The sequence below is a fragment of the Lipotes vexillifer genome, unplaced genomic scaffold, assembly GCF_000442215.2.
Source record: "Lipotes vexillifer unplaced genomic scaffold, Lipotes_vexillifer_v1.1 scaffold995, whole genome shotgun sequence".
In the NCBI taxonomy this organism is placed as follows: Eukaryota; Metazoa; Chordata; class Mammalia; order Artiodactyla; family Lipotidae; genus Lipotes; species Lipotes vexillifer.
In genome coordinates, this window is record NW_006785389.1 from 1,021,772 (window position 1) to 1,045,641 (window position 23,870).

Consider the following 23,870-nt stretch of genomic DNA (forward strand, 5'->3'; position numbering starts at 1 on the left):
GAGTGTTCTTATAGTTCTATGATTTGGTCTCAGTCTTTTAGTGGGCCTATCCCTCTGGATTGTGAATGTCACAAGTGTTTATCTCCTCCACTAAGGTAGGACAGGATGGCCAAAGTTGACTGGAGTTGGGTATTTCCCTTCTTCCAGGCCATTTAGGCTCTGATAAAACCCCAGCAGTTTAGGATCTGGTTAACTAGTTTCTTCTGAGAACAGGCCTGGTTAAAGAGAGTGCTCTGGTATATTTCAGAATTGGCTCTTTTTCCTTCCCCCCTGCCAGAAGCCCAAGGGGATTTTTCTCTTCTATTTTTTGTGGGAACTTGGTTGAGCTTCTGGAGAGAAATTTCATAGTGACTGCATTCCCTGGAGTTTTTTTTTACTGTCAGGGTTGTCTGCACTGAACCTCCACCAATCCATTCATTACCGTTCAGGTTTCCTATCCTGGCGCTGGTTCCTGTGGCAGTTTCTGCTCATGAGTCTCTGCTCTTGTAAGCTGTGACTCACTGTATTCCTGGTGTCTCCAGTCCTGGGGATAGCAGTTTACCTTGTTTCCTCCCCTCTGTTATTGATCCAAGAAGACTTGTTGACTTTTCAGTCTGTTCAGCTTGCCACTTGTTAGGATGGAGTGGCGACCTGGAATCTCCTTACAGGCAGAACTGGAAACAGGAAGTCGACTAAATATTAGTTTTGACTTAACTGTTAGGATTTAAAAATTCCGTGGCAACATGGCAGATTGATGAAGCACCTGGGCTCAGGAGCCACAGTTCAGTGAAATCTCAGAAAGTGACATTTGAGCTGAGACCCAAAGAATTAGAGTAATCTAGAACAAGCAAAGTAGGGAAAAAAACAGCCTTCCAGTTAGAAGGGACAGCACGTGCAAAGGCCCTGTGGTTGCAGGGAGCATGACTCCTGACAGCTGAAGAAAGACTCCTTCACTTTCCACTGCCCTGTCCCTGAGCCCCATGCTGAGCATGTAGCAGACAGGAGTGAACATTTGCCTAGTGATGACCAACGAATCCTGAGCTTTGGTTCAGGATCTGCAGATGCACTTTCTGTGCGGGTCCTGGTACCTCTGCCATTGATTTATTTATAGTCTTTACCCCCACATCCGTTGATATATGTTTGGGTACACATGACAGACCAGCTCAAACAGTCTACACCCTGAAGGAAATTTATTATCTAAGAAGCAGCTCAGAGGTGATGCTGGCTTCCACGTTGGGGGTGCCAACCCAGGTATCTGTTTCTTTGCTTCCTTGGTTCTGATGCTCAGGCTGATTCCCTCACAGGAGTCGCAAGATGCTTCTGGATGGCAGGAGCTGCAGGGGCCTCACTCAGCCCTTCCTGAAATAAAGCTTTCTTTTTACTCAGAGCAGCTGTCGTAGGTCACCTGCCTACCTCAGATACCGATGATGCCATTTGTGGGATGTTGGAGACCAGGGCTTCTTAGCCTGCTAGGTTGGCTACTATCACCTGGGGAGCGTTAAAAATCTGATGCCCAGGCCCTTCCCAGAGATTTTGTTTGAACTGCTGTGTGGTGGTAGCTGGGCATCCCAGGTGTTGCTGATGCACAGGAGGTTGAGGTCCCTGACTTGAATGAATTAGAAAACGTCTTCAGGAGGTACGTCTGAACGGTGCTGGGTTCTGTGGGATGGAGATCCAAGGGAGTTGGTGCTGCCTATGCAGCCAGCACTAATGTCTACAGTCTTCGGGGACAAAGGATGGTGTTCTTACAGTTTGTTTCCCAGTTGCAGCATTTTGTTTGCCTAGATGGGAGCAGCTGCATTCCGAGGTCTCTTCCAAATCCTGCAGTCCCAATCTGGGTTGAAAGGTTTCTTTCTTCTCACCAAAATCCTCATGTTCTCTTTTTTCTCTGTGAACAGGATGTCCTTTGCCCAAGGCAGAGCTGATCCACCCACTGGAGCACAGCCCAGAGTTACAGACGTGGAAGAGAGGCCTCTCCCCAAGCTCCTGCCCAGGTAAGTGCCAACAGCTGGCCAAGCGGGCATCACAGCAGGTTGCAGATAGCAGGAGGACCATTGCCTATAAAATTTGTGAGAATTTTCTTGTCATGTTCTCTCTGGAGGCATGGGATCTGTGGAACCTTTTAACCTGTGGTCCTTCTACCCCATAACACTCTCCACTGCTCCTGGGGAGGTGTGGGGCGTATCAGGTAAGTTCAGGCTCTCGGCTCCACGTACTTGGGCTTAAAAACTAGGTGTGACACACCACACAGCCTTGTGGCCCTGGGGAAGTTCCATGATCCCGTTGTGCCTTTGTATATAAGTTTGGCCAAGGTAAATCTAGCTGTTCTAACAGGTATATTCCAAAATCTCCATGGCTCAGCACACGAAAAGTATTTTTCTTGAACCAAGGGTGATGTGGATCAGTAGGGAGCTCTGACCACACAGTTATTCAGGGACTCAGCTACCTTCTGTCATCAGCGTGAGACCTTCAGGGTTCCTGGCATCCTTCAGCTGGCAGAGGGAAAACAGAGAAGGGAAAATGTCACACCAACTTCCAACACATTGTTTCCACTCACATTCCACTGACAAGATACTCGACTTTGTCATTTGGTGCCTGGGGCTGGGATATGAGGCTGAGTGTTTTCAAGGAAAGGAATGAAATGGTTTGATTAGTGTGGTCTGTTACACTCAGTCTGTTCCTGAGAAATTGTAGTCATGATCGTTTCTGTCTCATTGGGTGGTTGGAGGATGTAATAGATTATGTATGAAACTGCTTCTCACTTGGCCTGACCCATAGTGAGTGGCTCAGCAAAAGTAAGCTGTTAGTATTATTAACATCGTGGGATTAGTGCTAGTGAGTAATGATAGTATCTCATATTTCCTTCTGAACTGCAAGTAAACAGGGCCTTTCTAATTATGCTCTGTATCTTACCCTTTCCCACCTTCTCCATCCACCCACACTCTGAGCGTCAGTCAGACACCCAGAAGCACTTCTCCGCCCTAGTCTTCCTATCCCTCCTGTTTGCTTAAACCTCAAGGCACCTCATGTTCAACATGCCTAAGAGGGGCCTTTTGACCTTGCCCGTTCCTCCCACCTCCCGTGCATGTTAAAAGGCTGGGTGCAGCTTCAGATAACTCCTCAACACCCCCATCTCCACCAAGCCCTCCAAATGCTGTCTGTTTTGCATGCACGCCTCCTGAGTCTGTCACCTCCACCACCAGGAGAAGACGCGCCCCCCACAACCTCGGTCCAGGTTTTCAGCTTTTGCCTGGATGATGCCAGCACACTCCTGGCTGGTCTCCCCACACCTCCTCTGTGCCGCTAGTCAGCCCTGTCTCCCACGGTGGCCCCTGCAGCCACCAAGATCTTGTTCCCAACCTTCAGCACTCCCACAGCCACTGAGCCCTCAGCACGTTTTCATGTCGAGGTAGAGCCTGTGGGACTTCCCTGGCGGTCCAGTTGTTGGGACTTCGTCTACCAATGCAGAGGGTGCAGGTTCGATCCCTGGTCGGGGAGCTAAGATCCTGCATGCCTCGCAGCCCAAACACCAAAACATAAAGCAGAAGCGATATTGTAACACATTCAACGAATACTTTAAAAATGGTCCACATCAAAAGTCTTAAAAAAGAAAACAGAGCCTGTATCCTTGTGTTGCTTGATTCTTAAACCCTTCCACATTCATCTAAATCTCTCATATGTGTAGCTTGCCTCCTCACCTCCGTAGAGGAGATCTCACCCCTGACCAAGGCCAATTCATGTACCAGAGTCTAGGCCAAACCTTTTCAGGGAACTGCTGCTTCTCACCTTTTCTGCCTCTTTTGTAACAAAGATATGCTCAGTTGCCTCACATTCGGGGAAAGTAAATGGAAAATGCTTCTGCCTCTCTGATGGCTTCACACTGACATTGACTCTACTTTCCCTGTAAAATCCATCTTCTTGGAGAAACTGTCTCATTCTTGCAAGAGATGTCTACGCTTGAGTTCCGTCCATCTCATTTACTAAAATTTTCTCGCACGCTTTGAATGAGGTGTAATTCACACCCTGTGTTGTGTAAAAATCTTAAGAGGTTAACTTCATGAATGCTTGGGTATGTTTAACCCACGTAAGCACCACCTCAGTCAATATGTAGAATATTTCCAGCATCTCATTGGGATCTCATGCCCTCGATAGCCCCTTGTGCTTGGTAACCCCTATTTAGACTGTTGGCACCGATTAGTTTTGACTGTTGAACCCCATAGCATGTTGTCTGTCATATGTGCCTTCTTTTGATCATCACGTCTGAGATTCTTTTCATGTGGTTGCCTGGGGTTGGAATTTGTTTACTCTTAATACGGTATAATAGCTCATTGCTTGAAAAATTGCCCTTCATTGATCCATTCCCCTCCTGATGGGCACTCCTGTTGTTTTCAACTTAATGCTGCTGAGAATATTCATGTTATGTTTTTTGGTGCATGTAAGCACTGATTTCCTTTAGGAATACATTCTGGTATGTGTGCAGGTCAGGTCTTGGAGTAGCTGTATGTTCTGCTTTGATAGAAACTGCCAGACAGTTCTGCAGAGTGTCTGCCCCCTTTAACATCCCCACCATTCATCTATGAAAGACTCCATCTGTCCCTATCCTTGGCAGCTCTTGGTAATGTTCCCTTTGCTCTTTGATGTCTGGGGGAGGTTCCTCTGCACCACAGCACTGAAACTCTTCCTTACACGGTCACTGCTTTGCTCCTAATCTTCAAATACAGCACAACCATAAACGATCATGAGCAATGGGCCACAATTTACTGAACACACCTAGCACTGTGCCCAGTGCTTTACAGACATTTTCTCATTTAGCTTTCACAACAGCCTATGAGGCAGAAACTGAGAGCCTCTCAGTTTTTCAGACAAGGAAGCTTAGACAGGAAACAGCTAAGAATTTGTCCAACATTAGCTAGCTGGCAGAATTTGAGTCAAGTTGTTCTGCTCCAGAGCGAGCATTCTTGCCCGCCACGCCATATGAGCTCAGGACACAAGACAGACTTTTCAGACTGTGTCGTGTTTGAGCATTTGACCCTCTTGGATTCTTTGCCCCTCTTCTCACTGGACCTTCATTCTCCCTCTCTGGTCATCACTTGAATGTTGGCTCATCGGGCATCTCATGGCTTTCTCTTTACTCTTAAGTGCTCTCCAAGGTTAATCCGCACATTCTCATTCTCACACCTCCAATTTACATGTTGCCTAGTTAGGTCCCAGGTGTACATTATTGGACTAACCCATAATAAAAAATTAAAGCTAATTTATTGACTTTTTTGCCCTGTGTCTGGCACCCTTCAGAACATGGTATATGTAGTGTTTCACTTCATCCTCATAGCATTCCTACAAGGTGGGCTCTATTTTTAGCTTTATTTTTCAGAAGAGGAAAATGAAGGCCTATGGAATTTGAGTGCCTTACCAGATGCCACAAAGCTAATATTGCGTTCTTTTGGAATTTGGGCCTAGGGTTTTTGTGGTCAGAGACCATGTTCTTAACCATAATACCCATGTGACCTCTAACTTCTGTTTAGTGGACCTCAGGTACAGGTTTCAGTTAATCATAAACTTTGGTTTTATGGGGACATTATCATCACTGATTCATCAATGACCTTGATTAATTGATGTATTAATTAAATTATTTGCTCCTTTGTTTCTTTTTGAAAATAATATTCTTAACATCACCAAACTCCAGAATGAGAACATTACTCATACCGTCCTTAGTCTGGCTGCTGTAACAAGAATACCACGGAGTGGGCAGCTTAAGTAACAAACGTTTATTTCTCGCAGTTCAGGAGTCTGGGAAATCCAGGATCAAGGTGCTGGCAGATCTGGCATCTGATGAGGGCCTGCTCCTTGGTGTGCAGATGGCAGCCTTCTCATTCTGTCCTCATGTGGCAGAGAAAAGAAGCAAGCTCCTTAGTATCTTTTCTGGTAAGGACACTAATCCCATCTTGGGACCTTATCCTCTCATGCACGGCAGTTCCCTGATTCTGGAAGACTCTGTGCCTTTGTTCATTGTATTTCCAAAGGCTGAAAGGGCCTTCCCATTTTCTCTATATGTCAGTAGGTCTGGCTGCATCTGGGAAGCCTGCATGACCTCTTCCTGTCTCCCACCTACTGCACTAGGTGCCCCTTTGCTGGCTTCCTGTAGCACCTTGAGATGTTCTGGCTTCGAGCACTCACCACACACAGTGTCATCATTCCTCTGTCTACCTGCCCCTCGTCCCCAGACATTCTGTCCCCTGCCTATGCTGTCCCTTTGGGTTTTCCCTCTAAAATTTTCAAGAATCTAAGAACCAAAAAGAAAGAAATTGCACACCTGGGTTTCAGAGATTTGAAAACGCAGCAGGTACAGAGCCACTATTTTCATCTTCTTCTCACTGACATGGTGATTTAGTTTCTTCTGTGTTGCCATCACTTATATGCCTTTTTGTGTATTGTATTCCCTTCAGGTGACAACACAAAAGCTGACACCACAGAGCCTACCCCTTCTCACCTGGCCTTGTCTGAGGAAGTCTCACCCCAGGAACAACTGACTCAGCGAGCCTCAGGGGATTCCCTATTGGGACAAACCAAGGATCAGGATGGGCCACTGGAAATGCATGAAGGCTACTTGAGACCAGGGATGGACCCCCAAAGGGAGAAGCTCTCTGGGAAAATGAGCCCTGAACATGGTGGTTTAGGGACACCTGATGGTCTTCACTCAAGGATTGTTCAGCAGCGAGTCTTTCCAGGAGATATTCTTTATGAATGTGACTCACGTAGACCAGTGAAAGGACCCTTGATACATGAAGGGAAACACCTCTATAAGTGTGAGGAATGTGGGAAAGTTTTTAACAAGAATTGCTTCCTTGTTCGACATGAGCAGATTCACTCTGCTGTGAAGCCCTATGAATGCACAGAGTGTGGGAAAACCTTTATTAAGAGCACACACCTCCTCCAGCACCACATGATCCACACCGGGGAGAGGCCCTATGAGTGCACAGAGTGTGGGAAGGCCTTCAACCGCAGGTCACACCTCACGAGGCACCAGCGGATTCACACTGGAGAGAAGCCTTACAAGTGCAGTGAGTGTGGAAAGGCCTTCACCCACCGCTCCAATTTAGTCTTACATAACAGAAGCCACACTGGTGAAAAACCCTTTGTGTGCAAAGAATGTGGGAAAGCCTTTCGAGATAAGACAGGTTTCCTTCGACACTACATCATCCACACGGGAGAGAAGCCCTTTGAGTGTGTGGAGTGTGGGAAATCCTTCAACCGCAGATCACATCTCACCTGGCACCAGCAGATTCATAGTGGAGTGAGACCCTTTGAATGCAACGAATGTGGGAAAGGCTTTTGTGACAGCACAGACCTCATCCAACACTATGTCATCCACACTGGAGAGAAGCCATACAAGTGCCTTGAGTGTGGGAAGGCCTTCTACCGCAGGTCACACCTCAAGCAGCACCAGCGGAGTCATACTGGGGAGAAGCCCTATGTGTGCGGTGAATGTGGAAAGGCCTTTACCCACTGTTCCACTTTTATTTTACATAAAAGAGCCCACACTGGAGAAAAACCCTATGAATGCAAAGAATGTGGGAAAGCCTTTAGTAATCGGTCAGACCTCATTCGACACTTTAGCATCCACACGGAAGAGAAGCCTTATGAGTGCATGGAATGTGGGAAAGCCTTTAACCGTAGGTCATACCTCACCAGACACCAGCGGATTCACAGTGGAGAGAAGCCCTATGAATGCATGGAATGTGGCAAAGCCTTTTGCCAAAGGGCAAACCTCATTCGACATGCCATCATCCACACTGGAGAGAAGCCCTATGTGTGCACTGAATGCGGAAAGGCCTTTACCTACTGCTATACTTTTATCTTGCATAAAAGGGCCCATATTGGAGAAAAACCTTTTGAGTGCAAAGAATGTGGGAAAGCTTTTAGCACTAGGAAAGACCTCATTCGACACATTAACATCCATGCTGGAGAGAAGCCCTACAAGTGCATGGAGTGTGAGAAGGCCTTTAACCGCAGGTCAGGCCTCACCAGGCACCAGCGTATTCACAGTGGAGAGAAGCCCTATGAATGCCTCGAGTGTGGGAAAACCTTCTGCTGGAGCACAAGCCTCATTCGACACTCCATCATCCACACTGGAGAGAAGCCCTATGAATGCAGTGAGTGTGGAAAGGCCTTCAGTCGCAGCTCATCCCTCACTCAGCATCAGAGGGTTCATACTGGGAGAAACCCTGTCAGTGTGACAGATGTGGGAAGAACCTTCACAAGTGGGCAGTCCTCAGTCAGTCTTCAAGAACTCCTATTGGCGAAAGGCTTTTTGCATGTAACGACTGAGGAAAATCTTTTGCCAGAGGTAGCATCTTACTCAGAATCTGATCATTCATACCAAAGAGAAACCTCTCATTTTTCTTCCCCATGAGAAAAGCTATTGCAGGTTATCAGTTGTCATCTAAAGAGTCATGTTAGAAATGGCCTCAGCCTAGAAACTTATTCTGTATCTGAAAATTCACACAGGAGAGTGATCCAATCTTTATTGTGCACTTAGCAAAACCCTCGGCCACATCTTTCTCCTTAGTTTACACTACAAAATTATCTCAGGGATATTTATAAACAAAAGAGGAGACGAGAAAAGAGAGAAAAGCAAACACAGCTTTCAGATTTCCGTGATGAGCCTGTGGCAATTTGTCATCCCTTCCTTAGTTTATTTGAGGTAAGGGGAGTGTTGTTGCAGAGATCAGAGGGCATTGTTCCTTTTATTTGTCTCGAATATACATGCACTGCTGTCCAGTTTCAGGAGAGTTAGTTGAGAGTATGTCTGAAAATATTTACTGAAAGCCAACTTTGTTCTACAACATTGTCTCTATCCTTGAGTAGCATATGTCTTTATGAGAAATATGAAGGCTTGACTTATGAAATACTTTCATATTTAAGGAGATAAAGATGTATGTATGAGTGGGCCCGTTTTACTGCATATTTGACTGATTTTTTGAGAACATACTGTGTCATGTGTCTTTAACCACCCAACACTCATACTTAATCTACTTGTTTGTTCTTTTTTTTCTGTGGGGTGACAATGACAGTGTAGCTGTGTGACCTTCCCCGATGAATCCCAGTTCTTCCCTCTGATTCCTCCTTAGAGGATTTTCTTCAGGTCCACCTCAGTGACTTTCTAGAGGTCGAATTAGAGCCAGAACAAAATAAAACACATAGCTAAATTAAGCTAAAGGATAATGATACATGCAGAGAGGTAGTCTCATTTTTAATCTTACAAAAGATTGTGTGAAGAGTCACTGTCAAGGAAAGTGACTAGAATTTTAACAGATGAAATGAGCATGTGTGGGTGCAGGTACATGTGTGTTCCACAGTTGTTGCCATTGGCTTAGTCCCAGTATAATGACTAAATGACTAGTATTTTTTGTCAGGGTATTTTGAAATTACTTCTTTGGAGTTTGGGGTTTTTTTTTTTTTTTTTTTTTTTGAGCAACGTGATAGTATTCCTTCATGTTAAGAAATATACTGTACAGAAAGACATAAAAATAATCATGCATTCACTCTGAACCCTCCTCAGGGCCTTTCAAATGACCGCATGTCTAGTTTTGTATTCCCATTGACAGGTCATTTTTGTTATGTTAATCCATGGCATTATTGTGAAGGCCCCTTCTTCATGCTTTTCATCTCTTGTCTAAGAAGTCTTCAGCAAGCTCCAGGTCCTGTATATTTTCTCCTAAAAGTCTTATAGTTTTACCTTTTATATTTAAATCTCTAGTCGATGTTGAATTAATTTTTGTATTACCATGTGAAGTTTAGGTTGTGTTTTTTGCCTCAGGATGTTCAGTTCTGGTACCATTCATGGAAAAGACTATCCTACCTCTATTGAAGTGAACTTAGGAAAAAATAAGTTGGGCATATTCATTTTGGTCTATTTCTGAGTTCTTTATATTATCCCGTTGATCTGGGTATTTAAACCTCTGCTCATACCACATTATCTTGAATACGGTAGCTATCATTAAATCTTAAAATTGGGTAAAGTGATTCCATCTTCTTTATTGTTTTTAAAAATTGATTTAGCTTTCCATGTCATTTTTTCCTTTGCTTTTCTGTATAAATTTTATCATGTGTTTGTCTATATTTTAAAAACATCTTGTGGGATTTTTTATAGATGATACATTGTGGATCATTTTGGTGAGATTTGGCATCTTTATTATGTTGAGTCTTCCATTCCATGAACGTGGTATGTCTCTCCATTTATTTAAATTCTGATTTATTTCATTAGTGTTTTATAATTTTCACCTTACAGATTCTGAACATATTTTGTTAGATCTTCATCCATGCACCTTTTCTTGGAGTCTTTATATGTGGTATTGAGATTTTAATTTCAGTTTGCTCGTTATCATTACTGTTATAGGAAAATATTAATTTTTATATGTTGACCTTGTATCCTGTGCCCTTGCTGGACTCAGTTATTGGTTCTAGCAGGGTTTTTTTTTTTTTTTTGGTAGATTCATCAGGATTTTCTTCATAAGCAATAATGTTATCAGTGGGTAGTGAACATCTTACTTCTTCCTTATGTGTATCCGTTTTATTTCCTTTTCTTGTCTTTATTCTACTAGCTAGAATTTCCTGTCCAATGTTGAATAGAAATGGTGAAAGAGCATACACTTGTCTTGTTCTTTTTTTTTTAAAATAAATTTATTTATTTTTGGCTGCATTGGGTCTTCATTGCTGCATGCAGGCTTCTTCCTAGTTCTGGCGAGTGGGGGCTATTCTTCGTTGCAGTACACGGGCTTCTCGTTGTAGTGGCTTCTCTTGTTGCGGAGCACGGGCTCTAGGCATGCAGGTTTCAGTAGCTGTGGCACGCGGGCTCAGTAGTTGTGGCACATGGGCTTAGTTGCTCTATGGCATGTGGGATCTTCCAAGACCAGGGCTCAAACACATGTCTCCTGCATTAGCAGGTAGATTCTCAACTAGTGTGCCACCAGGGAGGCTCACTTGTCATGTTCTTAATGTTAAGGGGAAAGCGTTCAGTGTTGCTTGACCATTAAATAAGATGATAGTGTGGGTTTTTATATAGATGTTTTTTATCTAGTTTGGAAGGTTTCCCTGATTTGCTAAGAGCTTTCATTATGAATAGGTGTTGAATTTTGTCAGATGCCTTTTTTCCTTCAGTTGATGTGATCATATGACTTTTCTTCTGTAGCCTGTTGATATGATGGATTGACTGGATTTGAATGTTGAACCAGCCTTGCATTTCTGCAGTAATCCCTGCAGTCATGGAACATGGAATATAATGATATGTATGTCTGTGTGTATATATACACACATTCCTTTTGCCAGTGTTTTGTTGAGAAATTTTATGTGTGAAATCATAAGCATATTGGTCTATATTTTATTTATTTATTTTTGTACTGTTATTGGTATCTGAGTAATACTGGCCTCCCAAAATGAACTAAGAAGTGTTCTCCCACCCCCCCTCCCCCCCAACCTGGATGAGATTTTGTAGAATTGGTTTTATTTCTTATCTAAATGTTTGGTAGAATTCTCTGGTGAAACCATTTGGGCCTGGAGATTCCTTTTAATGTAATTTATTAATTGCATCTCATGAGAATATGTAGGGACATCATTAGTTCTCAAACATTGTAAAGCGAAGTCTCAAGTTGAATATCCTATAATAATTTAAAAACAAGATTATGCTTTGAATAATAGGGCTTGAACACTTTAAAGGACCATAGAGACCCCTTCAATTTAATGATTAGAAAACTGAGGTGCAGAGAAGTCAGGTGACCAGCCCAAGCCCATAGTCTCAAGACAAGGGCAGATCCCATCTATTTCTCCTAACTTACTGGACTGCTGTCCATTATTACTGCTTATAAAAGCCCTATCAGGGGGCTTCCCTGGTGGTGCAGTGGTTGAGAGTCCGCCTGCCAATGCAGGGGACATGGGTTCGAACCCTGGTCTGGGAAGATCCCACATGCCACGGAGCAACTGGGCCTGTGAGCCACAACTACTGAGCCTGCACGTCTGGAGCCTGTGCTCTGCAGCAAGAGAGGCCACGACAGTGAGAGGTCCGCGCGTCGCGATGAAGAGTGGCCCCTGCTCGCCGCAACTAGAGAAAGCTCACACACAGAAACGAAGACCCAACACAGCCCAAAATAAATAATTTTAAAAAAAAAACAAAAAACGATTTACAGTTTAAAAAAAAATTTTTTAAAAAGCCCTATCAGGGCTTCCCTGGTGGCTCAGTGGTTGAGAGTCTGCCTGCCAATGCAGGGGACACGGGTTCGTGCCCCGGTCCGGGAAGATCCCACATGCCACGGAGTGGCTGGGCCCATGAGCCATGGCCGCCGGGCCTGCGCGTCCGGAGCACTCCGCAACGGGAGAGGTCACAGCAGTGAGAGGCCCGCGTACCACAAAAAAAAAAAAAAAAAAAAGCCCTATCAAATTGGCATTGGGGGTGTCATTATTTTCAAAAAACATGTTCTCCAGTTTTGATTATCTTTGCTTCCTTCAGGCATGGATTATTTCGTATTTCGTAACTTAATTTCCAAGCACATCTTTAAATGTTTTCATTCACATCTTCTGTTACTAATCTCTGTCCTGTTTTATTTCAGTCTCTGTTTTATTACAGTCTCTGTTTTATTACATTCTGTGCAAGTTGGAGATTTTTTTTTTATGGTCCTATATATTGTCAGTTTTACCTATATTCAGTTTGTGCTAAAAAGCAAACATCCTGCAGTTGGTGTATGCAGTTCTATATGTATCTGTTAGGTCAGACTTATTCATTTTGGTGTATGAACCTAACAGAACATAACCAATGTTATTCCTGTCTTATAAAAATTAATTACTGAGATAACATTAAAATATTCTAATTTGTTTATAGATTTAACTCTTTATTCTTATAGTAAAATTGTTTTATGTAAATTGAATTGATGTTTAGAATTGTGTACAAATTTTAAAGTATAATATGTCTTCCTGCTGTTTTCTTCCTTATATCTATTTTTCAGATACAAATACACATTTTTGTGTTTTTGTTTAATAATTATAAGGTATATATTTTCCAAATTTTTATTTGCTTTATTTCTGTAACATATCTTCGAACTGTGACTTATAAACTGAATGTTGCTGTATATTTTTCAACCCACTGAAAACTACTGACTACTAATTTATTCCATATACATTTCCTGTATGATGCATCTTCCTGTTGTGTGCCTATCTTTACTTCAGTTCTGTGTCTTATATACATTCTTTTAAAAATTTGTGTAGATTATTTACATTCTAAACTTCGCTTTTAGTTGGGAATGTATATACTACTTTATTATTGTTTAAGCTAAAAATTATAATGTCTTTAACACAAAAAAGTATAGAGTTAATACCATTACCCTTCTTTTGCCCAATGTAAGGGATATTATTGAGGATTGCATGGTAGGTTTTTCTGTTTTGTTTTGTTTTGTTTTTTGCGGTACGCGGGCCTCTCACTGTTGTGGTCTCTCCCGTTGCGGAGCAAGGCTCTGGACGCGCAGGCCTAGCGGCCATGGCTCACGGGCCCAGCCGCTCCGCGGCATATGGGATCTTCCCGGACCGGGGCACGAACCCGTGTCCCCTGCATCGGCAGGCGGACTCTCAACCACTGCACCACCAGGGAAGCCCCTGCATGGTAGTTTTATTGTTCTCAACAAGGAGATGTTTTTCATGTTTTACACAGATAATGAATCGTATTGATTCACAGGTGCATCCTTCTCTTGGATCTTCATTCCTTCTGTCACTGCAGACTTTTCACCTGGGATCACTTTCCTCTGGCCTTAAATTTAACCTTAGGATTCATTTTGTGTGGGTTAGTTTTCTATTATGATTCTCATATTTCGTGCTCTGTTTTGAAAAACACTTTTGTTGAGTATAGAAATCTGTATTGGTGGTTATTTCTTCAGCACCTTCACATGTCCATCCACTATGTCCCTGACCCCACTATATGTTAGGTGTGAGTGGAGACGATTTATTTTGTGTTGATAGTTTCATGGTGTTAAGGAACAGTACTTGAACCTGATACAAAGAACAACACATCCTAGAAATTGTAACGGTGAGATTGGCTTAGTAATTAGATGGGGTTTTGAGTTGTTGGAATAATAAAAGGATGACAGTGTAGAATGCATAGGAGAAATAATATGTATCTGGTGACCAGGTTGATGGATTGTGACATAAACTGACTAGATGATTAACAACCCCAATTTTCTCTTTCTGGATGCCTGGGAGGACAGCGTGTCTCCGCTTTCTTTACAGTTAACTTTGGGACCATGTGAATGAGACGTGGCCAGTTGAATACAGGCAGAATTGATTGTGAATGTGTGTCTTAACTGTTCTTGCATTTGTGCACCATTCTGGGAATCTGCTCAGTGGTTCTAGATTTCACACCTCCCCAGGATCTAGTGCTCCGTTGCGTACTGTAGGTTCAGGAGATGGGTTGATGGTGTTCTGATGAGGACAGGACCTGATGACCTGAAAAACCTCTAAGCTTCAGGCTGGGCCATCTCCTGATCACATATTTGTACCTGGGTCTACCTGTCCTGAAGGTCAAGGGGAGGACAGGAGGGGGAGAGGGAGGCCCCAGTTGCTGTGAACTAGATGACATGTCATCTTATGTCACAAACATGAAACCGTATCAGCTCCACTCCACTCCACTTAGACCTGAGGGCAGTTAGTCCTGATGTTCTGAAGATCTGAATCATGTGGCCTTATTTGTAATGATGCGACTCTTTGGGCATCATGCCTACCTGTAGTTTAAGAAGCCGTTCTGGACTTCCCTGGTGGTCCAGTGGTTAGGACTCTGCACTTCTAGTGCAGAGGGCTCGGGTTCAATCCCTGGTCGGGCAACTAAGATCCTGCATGGCAAACAAACAAACAAACAAACAAACCCTTCCTGCGGGGCTCTTTAAGAAATATGCCAAGTAGTACATACAAATGTATGATTTTATGTAAAGCGTTTAATCAATACCTATGAGGCTACTTGCCAAGTCAAGGAATCATTGCTTTTTCACAGATAACGCCAAGGATCCTGCAAAAAGGTATCCCTGACTTATCCTCCCAAGCCCTGTACGTGAAAGCATTGTGATGTTAATGCTAATGACAGTAATAATAATCGTTCTTATTTACTGAGCATGAACTATGAGATAGGCACTTTTTATGTAAATAACCACGAAGGACTTAGTATTTCCCATTCTAGTCACAGTAGAGCTATGGTTCTTAAACTTGAATGAGCGGTACCAGGATTCCTGAAAGCAGAGAGTGCTGAGCCCCGTCCCCAGGGTTTCTTATTCTCTAGGTCTGGGTAAGGCCCCAGAGCTTGCATTGCTAACAGGTTCCCAGGTCCCGCGGTGGCACGATTAGGGAGGGCGGGGCATTTCCCCCAGGCCTACGGAAATCTGGGCACTTTTCTTTAAAAGGAAGCGAAGCCCCGCCCCTCCCCGCCCCGTATGAGGATTCCTGGAGCTAAATTATTTCCCAGTCTCTTCCCGCGGTTCCGCTGGGCCGTCGCCATGGAGAAGGGAAATGGCGCACGCGCGTGGGCACAGGCTGGGCGTTAACTACGTAACCCAAAAGCGGATGCCACCGGCGCTGCCGCCCCCAGCGCTGGGCCAATCACGACCCAGGAGGGGGGCGTTCCCTTCGGCTTCGGGGCGGGACTTCCGGCCTCGCTGCAGGAGAACATCCGTCCGTGAGCGGGTGCTGGTTGGACGACGGCCACGTGGACTCGAGCGTTGCACTGGGGCCCCCATCTCTAGGGCAGGACGGGGAAGGAGAGCGAGGTGCCGGGGTCTATCTCCGCACCTTGTCCGAGCCGTGACGCCCCCAGCCCCGGCTCCTTCACTGTGACACTGTGTCCCCGTCCGTGGGACAGGCGACTTCGCGCCTCGTGTTTGCCAGGCCCTGCGGGGACCTCACGTTTTCCCGGGTCTTCTCACGCGCTCCGTTGACAGGGCCCCCGAAGGCGGCGGCCTGGGCCTTTCGAGCGTTTGACATTTCATAGCGAGGTTCGGAGTGCGACACGCAGCCCGAGGTGACTCCGCCCTGGTCTCCCGCCTCTCAGGGCCCCATTCAGCCCACTGGGTCCCTTGGAGGTGGCAGGTGCAGCAGCACTGATGAATCCAGCGCAGGTGAGTGGAGGGTCACCCAGGGCCATACCCTCATGGTCCCCGCCCCTTGCGATTGCTGATGGTGTCCTGGGACTCTGCCTTTCCTTCTCCCTGTTCTTGGTCGTGGAGTCTCTGGAGGGAGTCACCCTGTGGCGCAGGGTACTGAATTCAGGCCAAGGATTATATGCATAGTTTCCTGTACTGGCAACCAAGGGAGTAAATATCAGAACGGTGTCCTAGTTCATGTGCAAATACTCGGTGAGACTGAGTTGGGAGTGATCAGGGAACAGAGCAGCCGGGCAGAAGTCAGGCCTGGAATGGCAGCCCGAGGAGCTAGACCTCCCTTCTGAAAGTTTGGACAGAAGGTGGAGGTGATTTAACACATAATTCATTGGAAAACTTTCCTCTGGATGCACAGTGGAGACTGTGGAAGTGAGGGAGGAGGCAGGGAGACCGGGGAGGAGGGTGAACAGACAGCCTTAAGGCCCAAGTCCTGGGGGCTTGTGGGGGAAGGCTGAGCCTAAGTGTAGTTGTGCCTCGGGGGTAGGCTCTGGATGACACCAGGAGGACTGGCTGGCAGGAGAGTGTTTGAGGTCTGTCATGCCATACTCAGCTGAGATAGTGTTTTGTCTGCCCATGTGCCTGGTTTTGCTCTGGGCTGGACACAGTAATCAGAGGGACATGAGGAGAGAGCAGGCACTAGTGCCAAGTCTGGTATCGCCTCTGAGCTGGGAGGCCGGGGAGGAGAGGGACGGGGTAGGGGGATTAGGTGAGTGGGTAGACTGGGGAGTCCTGTTGTCTGTGAGCTCAACTGTCCCCATCGCGGCAGGGCTGTGTGACCTTCGAGGATGTGTTCGTTTACTTCTCCCGGGAGGAGTGGGAGCTCCTTGAGGAAGCTCAGAGACTCCTGTACCGTGATGTGATGCTGGAGAACTTTGCACTTGTGTCATCACTGGGTAAGTCTCTGTTTTAGTTATGTGTTGCTACATGGCAAATTACTCCAAAGCTAAGTGCATTGGAAAGACAAACGTTTATCTCACAGTTGGTTTCGGTCAGGAATCAGGCATATCCTGCTTGGGTACCCCTAGCTCAGGGTCTTTCATGACCTTGCTGGCAAGCTGCCCAGGGCTGCCATCTGATCTGAAAGCTCACCTGGTTAGACTAGTCATTTCCTTCTTGGCTATTGGCCAGAACCCTCCCACAGTTTCTTGCCATGTTGTCTTCTCCATAAGCAGGTCACAACAAGGCAGCTGACAGCCATGATAATGAGCAAGAAACAGCATCCAAGATAGAAACTGGTATTTTTATCACCTAATCTCGCAAGTGCCACCTCATCGTTTTTGCCATATTCTGTTCATTAGAAAGTAATTTTTAGGTCCAGCCAACACTCAGCAGGAGGGAGTTAACAAGGACATGATTCTCAGTTTCCTGGGCTGGCTTTTGTTTTGCTCAAGGGGCAGTTCTCTCTGTCTCACAGTTCTGTCATGGCACGGCTTCTTTCCTTGGTTCCCTGGGGTAAGTAGTGTGAGTATCAGGGCTGGGCGATGTGCACCACCAACGTGTACTGCCCCAAAGCTTTGAGATGAAGAATTTGGGGGTGAGAAGTCTTGCAGTCTTCCCCTCTGCCCCAGAGATTTCAGATGGCCTGGCCGCTCCTTGGCTAGGTGTCTGTCCAAATCCCTGGCCCAGGTTCTGCCTCCTTCCTCTAATTTTCCAGGGTCTGACATGGAATTGCAGGCACTGATATGGTTACTCCTTGTGGTGAACACTGAGCTCTTCCTGTAAGCCCTCTTCCAAGATTCTTTTTTTAATATTTAATTATTTTCTCTGCGGAGAGTGTCTCCCTGGGTCAGTGCTGGCCACTCACCAGCTCTTCCTTTCCATTAGGACTTGCGGTTTCCAGGTCTCATGGAGCCACCCAGCTGGAGCCGGAGGGGAGCCCAGGGTGCCTGAGAAGGTAAACGCAGCTCCAGTCACAGCAGAGAAGACCTGGAGGAGGCCTAGGCCTGGTGAGTGGAAGGTGCGGGAATCAGGGCTGGCTTCACTTTATTTTATTTTATTATTTATTTATTTATATTTTTAGAAATTTATTTATTTTATTTATTTATTTTTGGCTGTGTTGGGTTCGTTGCTGCGGCGAGCAGGGGCTACTCTTCTTTGCGGTGCATGGGATTCTCCTTGCAGTGGCTTCTCTTGCTCTGGAGCACGGACTTCAGTAGTTGCAGCACGTGGGCTCAGTAGCAGTGACTCGTGGGCTCTAGAGTGCAGGCTCAGTAGTTGTGGTGCACAGGCTTAGTTGCTCCACGGCATGTGGGATCTTCCCGGACCAGGGCTCAAACCTGTGTCCCCTTCATTGGCAGGCAGATTCTTAACCACTGCGCCACCAGGGAAGCCCAGGGCTGGCTTTACTTTATACCAGCACTTTGTGCCACGTCTACTAGTGTTTAGGTGGCAACACCAGTGGCGAACCTTATCCCACTTTTCCTTCCCCAATTTTGATGCCTTGCTCATTTGTCATTTTTACTCTGACCTTAGGTACCTGTTAGTCCCACCCCACTTTCTAGTCGCACATCTTATCTGCTCTTCTCTTGCTGCTCCATGCGACACTCTACAGTACTGGGTTTCTTTTAACGTGTCACGAGATGTGCACGTATCCTTAAATTTTCCTTGAACACTAAATGTTCTGTCTGGCCAGATTTTTCTGGTCCTGGCTAGACCCTTTTTCATAGCACTCACCTGTCACAAGGAACCAGGAGGCTTGCTGGGAGACCACTTGCAAGGTGTGATTCAGAGAGCATGCCTTTCCTGCTCACACTGTATCCCATCCTCGTATCCTCTCCTGCAAGGTTTCCTTCATTCTTTTTTTTTTTTTTGCGGTATGCGGGCTTCTCACTGTTGTGGCCTCTCCCATGGCGGAGCACAGGCTCTGGATGCGCAGGCCCAGTGGCCATGGCTCATGGGTCCAGCCACTCTGCGGCATGTGGGATCTTCCTGGACCGGGGCACGAGCCCGTGTCCCCTGCATCGGCAGGTAGACTCTCAGCCACTGCGCCACCAGGGAAGCCTGTCCTTCATTCTTTAAGCTTTAGAGGCCCACAGCACACAGCAGCCCTTCCTAATCCTCATTCTGGGTCCCCTGTGATGCCTATAGTCCCATAGACTAGTTGCCAGTTGTATCAGACACATATTTGTTACTGGATGCCATTTGCTACCAACTGAACATGAACTTCACCAGCATTCATCTTTTTTCAGGTTGTTGGCATGGAGTGGAGGATGTGGCTGCACCTTCTGAGCAGGGAGTTTCTGTGAGAGTGTCACACATGAGAACTCCCAAGGCAGATCCTTCCACCCGAAAGGCTCACCCCTGTGACATGTGTGGCCCAGTCTTGAAAGACATTTTTGCACCTGGCTGAGCCACAGGGAACACCATCTGGGCAGCACTCATACTCCCAACATGTGAATCATGGAGGAGAGACTTCTGGTGTAGTTTAAACCTTGACTGGATGCAGAAGCAGTGGAGTGGAGTCTTCAGAAGGGAAAATCCAGGCCTCGTTTGTGAAGTGCTGCAGATCCAGTGTATCAGAGAAGGCCTTCACTTGCAGGGAGGGTTGGAAGAACTTCTTGGCCAGCACCTGGCCCCTCACAGTGGGGAGAAGCCACACCAGGGTGTTGGGAGGTTATTCTCTGCTGTCCTCACTAATAGGCCCTTTTGGGTATTGGATTCCCGTTAGGCCAGAAGGCACAACCTCAGGCCATAAAGTTTCTTAGCTGCCCTCATGGAGGGAATGTTGCTCCAGGGTCATTTGACTCTTTGACTCTCTGTTGGGGGCAAACCAGGAAACAGTGAGGGCCATTAGAAATGCAGGAAGAACCCAGGGACAGTTTCCCACAAGGAGAGTTTTCTCCAGAGGATGAGCTCTGAACACAATGGTGTGAGGACAGGTGATAATCTGCACTCAGGAGTTTTACTAGAGCAATCCTCCGGGAGATGCTTTTCATGAACAGAACTCAACATGGACCAGGTAAACCTTCCATGATCTACGCAGGGAAGAATCTCTGCAAGTGTAAGAAATGTGGGAAAGGGTTTAACAAACGTTGACGTGCCTTTCTCAAGAGGGCAGACCTCGGTCAACTCATGAGGATTTATGCTTAGCAGAACCACGTGACTGCTTCCACTGTGGGAAGGCCTTCAACTGCAGGTCAGAGCTCATGCAGCTACAGCAGATTCACACTGAGGAGAAGCCTTATGAATGCAAAGAATGTGGGAAAGTCTCTTGTGTCAGGTCTGTTTTTGTCCCAAATAATATTTCCCACTCCAGAGAAAGTCACTTCGAGTGCAAAGTATGCGGGTAAACCTTTTTTGACAGCTGTTTTTTTCACTCATCATGTGAGGGTTCTCACAGGAGAGGATCCCTGAGTGCAATGAATGTGGAAAGGCCTTCATTCACCCTTTTCTATCTGGCCTAATAGGATCCATAATGGACAAAAGCCCTTTGAGTGTAAGAATATCAGAGAGCCTTTCACAACAGCTCTTCCCTGATTCAACACATGAAGCATCACACTGAGGAGAAACCCCATGAATATAGTGAATGTGGACAGTCCTTCAGCCTTCGTTCATCCTTCACCAAGCCTCGAAGTATTCATACTGGGGAGAAACCGTATGAGCGTAAGAGATGGGAGAAAGCCTTTTACAAGTGGACTTATTGTGATATCAGAGAACTCATACTGGGGAAAGACCTTTCGAATGTAACTCCTAAGGAAAATCATCTGACCAGAGGAAACGTCTTACTCTGAGAAATTATACCAAAGAGAAACCATGTAAGTGTCATTGCTGTGAGAAAATCTTCTGAGGCCAATCATCACTTATTGTCATCTAAAGAGTCATACTGGAAATGGACCCATCCTAGGACTTTGCACCTGAGAATTTATAAAGGAGAGAGAACCAGTGACTATTGTGCAATTTCAAAAATCTTCAGCTATAGCTCTACCCTTAGTATACACTGAAAAAGCAACCACAGGAATATTTAAAAGACAAAAACAAGGGAGGAAGAAGAAAAGAAGTAGATGTAACAGGAAAATAAATATATTTATGACTTCTTTCCAGTTTTCCTGACAAACTTGTGACAATTTATTGGTTGTTTTTTGTTGTTATTGGGTGGCAGGGGAGGAGCAGTGTTTGAGAGGTAAACACCTGAATTACTACATATGCACTGTCTGCCATGCCAAGCCAGGAGAGCTGGAGAGCTGGACACTTGAGAACAGCCCTGCAAATATTTATTTGTTACAAAATATTGTCTTATGTGAAGCCTTGAATTATGAAGCATTTAAAACTTAAATTAGGATACTAAGAACGTTGTTTAAAATTAGATCTAAGGAGATAAGGACACACAAATGGGTACATTTTAGTGTACCGCTTAAAACCATTTAAGCCTTCATTTTCATTTTTTAATTTATTCATTAATTATTGAGCTATAATTGACATAACAGTGTGTAAGTTTAAGAATGTACAACATATTTATTCGATACATTTATATTGCAGTATGAGTGCCATTGTAGCCTTAGCCTCTCTTGTGCCACAGAAGTATTATTTCTTCTAGTGGTGGGAACAAATAAGATCTTGTCTCTTGGCAAGTTTAATGTTTATAATGCTGTTTTGTTGTCTGTAATCCCTGTACTTTATATTACATCTCCAGGAATTATTAGTTGTAAGTAGGTACCATTAAACATCATCATCTCTCCCATCCCCTCACCCACCTCCAGCCTTTGGTAACCATCATTCTACTGTTTTCCAGTTCAGTTTTTGGTTTTGTTTTGTTTTTTTAGATTCCACATATAAGGGATATTGTACGGTATTTGTCTTTCTCTGTCTGACATATCTCATTTAGCATAACATCCTCAAGGTCCATCTGTGTTGTCGAAAATGGCAGAATTTCCTTTTTTCTCAAGGCTGAGTAGTAGTATTCCTTTGTAGGTATATATACATTTTTATCCATTCATCCATTGATGGACACTTAGGTTGTTTCCATATCCTGGCTATTGTGAACTACAATAAACATGGAAGTGCATATATCTCTTTAAAAACCTGTTTTTATTTCCTTCAGAGTTTGGAGTTGGGATTGATTGGGGTTGCAGCCTGTCTCCACCATGCCTATCCCCAACCACGTGACCTTGGTCTTGTCACTTATCCTCGGGGTTCAGTGTTCTTGTGTGTAAAATGGGAAGATGGACATTGAACTAAAGCTTAGGAAGCAAATTAGAAAGAAGGAAGAGCTTGATGTGGAGACCCCTGAATGATGCATGACCCCCAGGCAGGGTTGGAGTCGCAGAAGAACATCTCCAGCAAAGGTAACAGGTGTCAACACAGACTGACAAGAGCATTGTCAGTTGACAGTCACTGCAGCCATAGAGGGGAGAGGGGTGGGCAGTGAGAGCAGGGCAGGGAGAGATGAGGAGTTGGGTTTTGTACTCGTGCAGTTTGAGATGCGTGTCAGACATCTAAGAGGAAAGGTCGATCTAGTTGGATGTGCAGTCTGGAGTTCGGGGGTCATTCGGGTCTGCAGATATGTGGTGCTAGTGCGTCCAGCACCAGGAACGTGTCTTGACACCTGTGGTGGAGCAGTGAGGTTTATTGGTGTGCTGCAGTGTGGGTTACCACACCGTGGGAAATGTGGGGCCCTCAGTACGAAGGTGTTAGGACCTTTTCTAGGTTCTGGGCTTGTGTTCAGTGATTTGGAGAAGAGTTTAAGGAAATGGAGCTTTGGTCTGAACTGGATGCTGTCAGGAAACGGGGTTGGTTTTATGATCAGATATCCTGAAATTTGTTATTTACAAGGCAGGGGAAGGCAGCGGCACTAAAGCAGCAGCTACTGGAAGATGGAGCTGCCACTCATGTTACCCAGGAGAGGGGGCTATCTGCTTGTTTGCACAGGACTCTGGTTGTCTGTGCTCAGATATGATGATAGGGTGGTTTTGTCATTGTCTCATTTCATCATGGTCACTGAGTGGCCCTGACTGAGATTGGTGTTCTGTGAACTTGTTTATATTGTAAAAAATAGTAAATAAAAACCTAGGTTAAATAGAGTCAGGAGGGAATTCCCTGGCGGTCCAGTGGTTAAGACTCGGCGCTTTCACTGCCAGGGCCCAGGTTCCATCCCTGGTCTGGGAACTAAGATCCCACAAGCCATGTGGCACAGCCAAAATAAATAATAATAATAAAATAAAACATTAAAAAAAAATAGGAGACCAGCAGGGGAAAATCTCACACCCTGCAACTGACAGCAGAGCTCAACAGGAAGAAGAAAGACTCCTCCTGTTTCTTGGCAAGGACTCAGCCAGTGAAAAGCCCTCGACTCTTTCTTTACTACAGCCCTCCTAATTTACTTTTTTCCCTCTATAAAAGTGTTCTCCTACCTTTGCTGTGCAGGTCCTTGCCTGGTGGCTCGCCATGGTTGCAGACTCCGAGTTACAATTCTCAGCTGACCCTGAGTAAGCCAATCTTTGCTGGAGCAATAGATGGCAGTCTTTCTTTTAGGTGAACAATATTCAACAGGAGAAACACAGAGTTCAGAGGTGAGTGCCAGACCAGGAGCCTGGCCCCCAGGATCCCCCTGAACTCTGCTTTCCCCCTTCCAGTCATAACCCCTTCCATGGCATATAATTTAAACCTGTAATACAGATCAGCACCACACACAGAGTTCTAGGCAGAGGGAACATCTTGTGCAGTGATGGGGGTGTGGGAGTGATCCTGGGGCACTTGAGAAATTGAAAGTTCAGTGTAGGG

At 45.4% G+C, this 23,870-nt stretch overlaps 1 protein-coding gene across 1 annotated transcript in view; it reads left to right on the forward strand.

Moving 5' to 3' along the window:
* Positions 1 to 23,728, forward strand: part of ZNF543 (zinc finger protein 543) — a 30,052-nt gene extending 6,324 nt beyond the window's left edge. Inside the window, exons 2-5 of the mRNA XM_007457501.1 lie at positions 1,878 to 1,973; positions 6,423 to 8,207; positions 20,247 to 20,368; positions 23,723 to 23,728. Of these exons, the coding sequence (XP_007457563.1) occupies positions 1,878 to 1,973; positions 6,423 to 8,207; positions 20,247 to 20,368; positions 23,723 to 23,728 (2,009 nt within the window). The remainder of the gene's footprint in view (positions 1 to 1,877; positions 1,974 to 6,422; positions 8,208 to 20,246; positions 20,369 to 23,722) is intronic.
* Positions 23,729 to 23,870: the final 142 nt, after the last annotated feature.